This window comes from Ursus maritimus, unplaced genomic scaffold, assembly GCF_017311325.1.
Source record: "Ursus maritimus isolate PB19 unplaced genomic scaffold, ASM1731132v1 scaffold_6, whole genome shotgun sequence".
Classification (NCBI taxonomy): domain Eukaryota; kingdom Metazoa; phylum Chordata; class Mammalia; order Carnivora; family Ursidae; genus Ursus; species Ursus maritimus.
Genome location: NW_024426774.1, coordinates 51,604,737 through 51,613,258, shown reverse-complemented (window position 1 = coordinate 51,613,258; position 8,522 = coordinate 51,604,737). Strand labels below are relative to the sequence as shown.

At 41.6% G+C, this 8,522-nt stretch overlaps 1 protein-coding gene across 2 annotated transcripts in view; it reads left to right on the top strand.

Moving 5' to 3' along the window:
* Positions 1-8,522, top strand: part of ANTXR1 (ANTXR cell adhesion molecule 1) — a 214,224-nt gene that overhangs the window by 24,173 nt on the left and 181,529 nt on the right. For both annotated transcript variants that reach the window (XM_040623392.1, XM_008699952.1), the window contains exons 2-3: positions 1,628-1,699; positions 6,649-6,720. In XM_040623392.1, coding sequence (XP_040479326.1) covers positions 1,628-1,699; positions 6,649-6,720 — 144 coding nt within the window. The remainder of the gene's footprint in view (positions 1-1,627; positions 1,700-6,648; positions 6,721-8,522) is intronic.

Genomic DNA, 8,522 nt, shown 5'->3' with positions numbered 1-8,522 from the left:
AGTTTGAATCACCTTTTTCACTGAATAGCAAGACCCCAGGTAGATTGAGATTTGGGCTCTCTATTCCACTTCATTGGCTCCACGGTTATATTATGTATCATGCTTATGGGGTCATTATATCTGATAAGGCAAGTTTTCCAGCTTTATTATTCTTTTTCACAGTTGCCTTGATTACTTTTAGACCTTTAATCTTCATTTCATTTTTAAAGTCAGTTTTTGAGTTTTACAAAATATCCTTTCAGAATTTTTCCTAGAATTAAAAGTTATAGGTTAAGTTGGGGAAAGTGAGATAGCCCAATGATACGGAGTCTTTCACTGTATGGCTGTAACATATTGTGTCATTTTTGTTCAGGTCAGGCAGACATATCATTTCTGGATGCGGGGCAGAGAGAAGTGAATTCTCCTTATAAAGATGAAATACACTCGATCAGAATGAGAATTCTCGGGATATTGTACCATGAAAAGAAAGGCACAAAATCTATTGCACAGATTCATCTTAAATATCTATAAAATAATATGAAACAAAAGAAATAGCAACGAACAACTCTTTAGAAGTTAAAATTAAGGTCAATGAGTGCATAAAAAATAAAAGTGATCTGGAACCAGTGGAAACGGTACAAAATGTCAGAGTAGAAGGAGCAAACTCTTAACCTCAACAACTATTAGAATGACAGACAGAAATGCAGAGCTCAGCAGACACAGACCCTCAAGTAAAAGGAAAGAGGCATCATAGCTACACAGAAGAATGGGTGAGAATAGAAAAACCTACTATGAAGTCACTGTAACAGCTTGAGTATGGGCACTGTGGAAAATACTTAGAAGCTGAATTGACGCAGTAGTAAATGGTATCAGTAAAACAGAAGTCAGTTTGGGGAAATCAAGAAGCCTTCTTCCAAATCTAAAATTCCGTAATTCCATATGTCCTAGAGAAAGTTTCCCTCTTTTCTAGGAAGAAGATTCCTTTTTGCTATAATGAAAGTCTGTATAGGTATTCTTTTTTTATTCGTTAGTAAGACTAGTTACGTTAGATTTTCTTAAATGTTGAACCATCAATACATTCCTGAAATAACCTCCACCGATTAATTAATTATTATTCTTTTAGATTCCTGCTGGATTTGTTCTGCTAATATTTTATTTAGAGATTTTGATCTATATTTACAAATGAAGTTTATTCTTTTTGAGGAGGGGGATTTTTGTGCATGTGTGTGTGTTCGGGCATCTAGTTTATGCTAATTTCATTTAAATAAATTGGAATTGTTTTTCTTCCTTAATCAGTGAATAATTTAAATAGCACAAACATAATGGTTTTCTAAAGATTTGAAATTGATCTGTGAATCCAGGTGGGCCCAGGGATTTTTTTTTTTTTTTTTTTTTTTTTTTTTTTTTTTAGTGCATTAGTATGTGGAGTGGGGGTGGAAGGAGTGGAAGGTTGAGTGAAGGGAAGTTCTTTAACAAAAGTTAGTCTAAACACCTTTTCAAATAATTTACAAAGTTATAGAGGTTTCTGATAATGAATGCAGTTAATGGATAGGCTGAATGTGAAATAATAGAACATAGGTAAAGAAAAATGATACAAGGTAAAGAAAAATGAACAACTAATTAAAGTAACGTCTGCTTGTTTTCCTAGATCAGGAAGTGTGCTGCACCACTGGAATGAAATCTACTACTTTGTGGAACAGTTGGCTCATAAATTCATCAGGTGAGAAGGAATGTGTCGTGTTCTGCCATAAGTAAAACTAGCCTATGTTTGCTTTTCTACTAATTACTAGCTACTATGGGCATGCTTTTTGACAAAGGTAGACTCTCAGATCTTGGACCAGAGACTTGACTTTGTTTTCATCTTTCCACATGTTAGAATAACTTTTGGTTCTTTGTTTTCAGGAGGACCCTGATTTGGTTATAAGACCAAATTTTACCTCTGTCTTTCTTATTGGATTATATACTCTTCTAGAAGGATCATTAACATTTCTTTCACAGTGGACCACTCTAGGCCAGTTGGCTTATTTTAGTTGGACTCATATAAACAGTGTAGGGTGTAAGGTGACCGACTCATCCCAGTCTTCCCAGAACTTTCTCAGCTAGAGCACTGAAAAATCTCACATTCTGAGAGCTCTCCTCCGTCCTGAGCAGACCACCATGTTGGTCAGTCGAGCTATGTGTCCTATCAGATAGAATTCTCTGGGCATTCTTTATACCACTTTCCAAGAGAGGACAATGCAGTTTCGAACATCGTCACTATAAATGTTTCAGAACCTTGGAAGTCCTACTTCCCAGGAAGTATAGATGCCCACTAGTAAAGGAAAGAAGGTCTTTTCACCCTTCTTGGTACAGCCTCCAAGGGATGACACAACAGTGATAGCTTTCACGGATGTGCTTGAAGACAGTAGTCAAGGTGTTTGGTAAAATTGTTCTGATCGCTGTGAGTTCTAAGGCAGCTCCTCTTCTGTGTCATGCACCTGTAGAGTCTTCCAGCCTGTGTGAGTAATCATAAACCTCTCCTTTGAATAACGTTCTTTATCTCAGAAGACGGGTTGTCCGCTGAGACAAAGTAATGACAGATGCCTTCCCTGAGAATTCAGTTACTGGTCTCTTTCCTGCCAGCCTGATCGGAGGGAAAGGGTTAGGAGGTGTCCTCTCTGCGATGCCAAAAATTGGAAGCTGTAAGCAGGAAGCATCTAAACCCAGATGAATGGAAAAGCAGATGCTGAGAGGAGAGAGGGGGAAGGGGAGATAAGAAGCAAATACATGGATGGTATCAGAAGCAAAATATTTGAGAGAATTGTAGAAGCTTAGAATTGAAAGCGACAACATCCCAAGTTATCGTAAGAGGTACTCGCTACCCTCAATTTAAACAGCTCTGGTGAGACACTGCTGTCTTTGGAGGCAAACAGTCCAATAGATGGACAGTTCCAGTTTCCAGAAAAGCCTCTTTGTCATTGAGCCAACATGTCTTTTCCTATACTCTCATCCATTATAACCATTATATCCTTTGGAGTGCTATAAAACAAATCTGCCTCGAGACCCCTGACAGTATCTGCTGCGTCTCTGTTTGCTCTTCTGGTCTTCTGCTCTCTCTGAGGACTCTACTGGAAAAAGCTTTGAAGTTAGGCAGATGTGGACTTGAATCCAAGCTCCATTGTGCAACCATAGCAATTGACTTACCTTGGTTGAACCCTGGTTTCCATGTGAAAATTAAAAGACAAAACATGTGCAAACCAACTAGCCCTGCACCTGACTCAGAGTGGCCACTCAGCACTTCTCTTTTCCAGTTCATTCAGCAATTCCAGATGCCTCACTATCTGAGTAGCAAAGACACTGAGAAGTAGGGGTTGGGGGGACTTAACCCAATCCTTTCATTTTATTGACAAGGAAACTGTAGACTAGAGAAGTTGACATAAATTAATGCAGACCACGAGACACTTGCCTCGCATTGTCTCCTCTGGCCCTTCTTGGCTATGGACCCCCTCAAAGTATGTCACCAAGACATTGCAGTCATGCAAATTGTATTTTCCAAGTGCCTATAGTAGCACCAGACACACAGCACATGCTCACTCAGTATCTTCAAATAAATGGACAGATTTTGAAAAGGAATGAATGATTTATCTTTATTCATTTTAATAAATAGTCTAGGCAGCCGATACTGCAGGAGGGGGTATTCATTTAATAACAGTGGCTGATGCCAGTACAAATATTTCCATTTCTAATTTTAGTGGGATCCTTGCAATTTCAAGTTCTTTTATTGTCTTTATTCTGACCCCCTCCCATTTTCCTAATAATGATGCTGACTCTTCACTATTTCCTTCAAGACCCCAACCCACACCTCTCACCCATCACTTTCAGCAAAGAACTTCACCTATTTCACCAAGAACCCTGGAAAGAGCAGAAAAGTGATGTCCTCAAGTTCCAGTCCTATTCTTAAAAGATGCATGCTTTCCCTTCCCATTGTCTCTGAGATTCAAATATCCCCCCTTTGAAGGTGACCCCTCCATTTTAGTCCATTTTATCCCATTGTCTCCAATCTCCTCCAGGTCTTTGTTTCTCTCTTGCATTTTTCTCCATCTTTCCCCTGGTTCCATTTCCACATCAATAGACATAAACAAATGTCTCCTGCCCCATGTATGGAAAATAAAAAAAACAAATCCAAAACAGAAAATAGTAAATCTCCTAATTATGTCCGTGTATAGGTACCATAGATACCTATTTCTTACTGATTTCTCACTCAGATATCTTTAAAGACTCAGTGTCTCCATATCCGTACTTTTATCACTCATTCCTTTGGCTTCCATCCCACCCCCCACCTGCTGGCTCTCACCAAAGCCCCGAAGAGATGCCCCAAGAGGACAAAGACAGTGAGTGTCTTGCAGTGCTTATTCTGCTCGATACAGGAGCTTTGTTCGATTGAGAGTTTTCTCTCCTTGATATTCTCTCCTCCACTGGCTTCTGGTTTCTCCTTTCATCCCACCCACCAGAGTCAGGTCTTTGAATGTTGGTGTTGGTTCTAGCTGTGGCTCACTTCCCTTCTCACTGCTGACTGTCTTGGAACAATTCCACTCACATCAGTATGCTGAAAACTCCCAAATTAGGTCTCTCGCCAAGACTCATATACCAAATATACCAATTGCCTCTTGGAGGCAGACATTTCCCACATTTCAAATTCATTTTTTCCAGACCCGAACTCTATACAAAAGAAGCAGGATAATATGGTGCTTAAGAGCCCAAGTTCCAGAACCAGAAGCTTGGTTTTAAGCCCCAGATCCACTACTTTCCCACTCTGTGACCTTGGGGAAATTATTTTATCCTTTGGGGTCTCAATTTCCTTTCTTGGAAAATAGGAATAATAATAGTACTGGTCTCATAAAGTTGTTACAAGTTTAATGAGATAATACACACAAATCGCTTACAATAGTGCCTGGCACATAGTACGCACCTGATAAAGTTGACCGTTATTTTATTATTATGATAATTATGATGGTCATTATTATCATTTAGGACATGGTGTTTTGCTGATTAGCAGCAGTGAGGTGGTAACAGGCAGAATGGTGTCATGGACGGAGAGCCCAGGTCTGTTTCAGGATACCAATATTCAATTTGCCACATACTGCTTGGGCTCCTACCATGTATTAAACACCATGGTAAGCATTTCCAAAGATGCATCAGACGTCTGGTAATGAATGTAGACTTCATCCTGGAGGCAGTAGGAACTGTTGGAGATTTTATAGCAGATGAGTGCCAGGTCTAATTTATATTTTAGGAAAATAGTTCTGGAAGCAGTGGGAAGAATGAATTGGAACAAGGGATGATGTCCAGCAAGGTCACCAGCTAGGAAACAATTGCAGTGGTCAGATAGTTGAGGGCAGGTCCAAAGCTAAGAAATGGAAAAGGGGGGAAGAGTGTTGAGAAACATTGAAGGAAGTGGGGACTGTAAGATATGGAGGTCAGATCAGGGAACCTGATTGTGAAGAAACAGGTTCATGCTGTGACCGATGAAGCAGTTGGCCACCCAAAGACAGTCCCAAACGGACAACGGTCTCCTGGTGAATCCACTACACCCTGATAGGCCATTTTTTTTTTTTTTTTTTTTTAATGTTTGTTTTGTCTTTGTTATTTCTGCCGGTCCATCTTGAAGACAGACAGACATGTTTGGTCTTCAGCTGAGAGTAGTTCTCTCTCCCCGAGTGTGGGTTTTCCAGGGATAAAGCTCCCGAGCACCGCCATCTACAAGCCCTGCTGCTGTGTTTGTGAATATTGAGAGGTGTAACTTCTTTTTTTTTTTATAATAGTATTTTTTTATTATATTATGTTAGTTAACACCCAGTGCACCATGCAATATGTGCCCTCCTTACTACCCATCACCGGCCTATCCCATTCCCCCACCCCCCTCCCCTCTGAGGCCCTCAGTTTGTTTCTCATAGTCCATAGTCTCTCATGCTTCATTCCCCCTTCTGATTACCCCCCTTTCTTTATCCCTTTCTTCCCCTACCGATCTTCCTAGTTCTTATGTTCCATAGATAAGACAAACCGTATGATAATTGTCTTTCTCTGCTTGAGAGAAGTGTAACTTCTGAGCGGAGTGGATATTCTCGTGGCCCATCAGCACTTTCTGTCCTTAGACGATAACCTCCTTGGGAAACAAGTCAAAATTAAAAGTTGGTGATCCTGCTTTCAGAGCAAAGGGAGTTCACAGTATGATCTTCATGGCTGATGGCATCCAGCCGCCCCAGGCTTGGCCACTCTCCATGTTGGCAGGTCCACCCAACTGCCATGGGATGTTATCAGATTTTATCAACTGGGGTCTCCCTTTTATAAACACCATGCAGACCAGTGCTCTTCTAGGGACATACCTCTTCAGACAGAGCATGGGGCTGTGATGAATTTTAGCTCTCGTACTTGTAATCTGCTCTCACTGAGCGGTGGTGTCAAATCAGAAGCAGCTTCCGGGAAGACAACGGAGGTCTTCCCGTTGGTCCACAGCTTCCAGTCTGCTGTGGGCTAAAGGCTCACAGCACGAGCTGTGTGGCCCTCTTTGGCTTGGAGGTCCTCAGCTCTGGCAGCCGTGATACACAAGGAAGGACAAGGGAGGACGACCGGAAGGAAATGGCGTTCCATAGTCTTTCTACTGGCCCTAATGGAATTTCTCTTTCTTTACAGCCCACAGCTAAGAATGTCCTTTATTGTCTTCTCTACTCGAGGAACAACCCTAATGAAGCTAACAGAAGACAGGTAAGGATGCTCCCCTTCCCTGTCTTTAAAAAGCCCACCTTTCCTTGAGTAGTTCTGGTATTGGTGCCCTGGTGCCGGCCCTGGGTGTCAGTCGTTTTAATCTTGTAGTTCTCTCTTTGCACTGAAGTCTTGAACGTTGCACATTGACCATCTGCTAGCTTACTCTGTGATGCCTGATGGTATTTCCTGATGTTGGGGAAATTCTGTAAATGACTAAATCACATTAAGGTAAAACTTACATTTGATGGGTAACTCGCTCTGCTAGCTTGGAGCAAAATGGGAGCACACCAGATTCTTGGGGGATTCTATTTTCTTTTATTTAAATTAGATTTACTTTGTGGATTAAGGTGTCAGAGATATAATAAGCATACTGTGAGAGCAGTAAGAACTTGAAATTTTATTATACTAAGGCAGGGAATAGAAAGAGAGGGTGTATGGTACCACAGAATAAAAGGAAATTTGAATCAGGTGTGGAAAGTGTTGTTGACATAAAAGGATTACTTAGACCTAGCTTAACAAAAATATTATTTTGGATTTTACCACTTACCCATGAAAACCAGGAAAAATAGAGACATGCCGTTCGTTCATAGTTAGGATGGTGTCCCAACTGTTAGAAGTGGAGGTAACAGTTTTCCTGAGTTAAGGACACTTTGTCCACTTTTTACAAAGTGCTATGATGACATGAGAGAATCGCCATGCGGTGGGGGTGGGGGGGACACATGTGGGACTGTTGGCAGACTTGTGTATAGACATATAGGGAAAAGGAAAAGAGGGGCGCAAGCACGGGGAGGACAGGGAGACTTTATTCTACAGCATTCTTCTTCTAGAGAGCAGAATAGAACTAACAGGACGGAGTAAGGTTTTCTGGATTTTGCACCAACACAGCAAATCTGAGCTAGTCCCTTTTTCTCCACGTCTTTGTTTCCCATGTGTAACAAAAAGTACCGTATAGAAGTCCAAGTCCTGTTTCTCCTTTAGCAGTATCTTTTATTCATGCATGCCATTTGCAATACACAGAAACCCCATTTTAAAAATAAGGGGCTTCTTATTTCCTATTAACAGAAGGAGAAACTGAGGCCATATGGTGTTCCCAAGGCTACCAAGCAGAAGCCACGCTAGACGCAGCCTCCACATTTTTGCCACTGTACCTTGCTGCCTTCCGTTACACAGAGAATCATAAAGCCCAGGAAAGTTGTGAGACTTCCCTTCAAAACTGGCCAAGGATTTTAAGAAGCTCTGAGAAAGTGTCTGGCTTATGGGCTGTATGGGAGACTCCTCGTCTCTCTGTCTTTACATGATGACATCCTTTATGCAGAGATGCCTTTTGTTCAGAGAAAACCCTCTCTCCCATTTTTCACATCCTCCTGCAACCCAGGCTGCCTGGTGTTGCTTCTTGCTGACTCCACTTGCCACATGCTTGAGTTTGGCCCAGAGACTTAGATCTCACATCCCGTGTGGGTATTTTGTGTGCTACTGCTCACGGCCGCTGGGAAGTGGGGAGGGCAGAGGGGGTCACGGATTTATAAACACTGTTAAAACGCCTGGGCTTTCAGACTCGTTTTGGTTATGCTAGTTCAAATTAGACATCTGAATCCGACTTGGAATCCGATGTTGTATGCCTTAACTTTACTTCTCCTAGTTTCCCGTACCAAGGAGAGGACAGAGGTTAGAATCTCCACTTCGCTGGAAGTGGCATTTAATTTTTAAGGGCTAAATATGCATCGAACAGCCAACAGGCCTTGCTAATGGCTGTATGGGATTCACGTGGTGACTGCCTGGCCTGACCTCTGGATCAGCTGGCA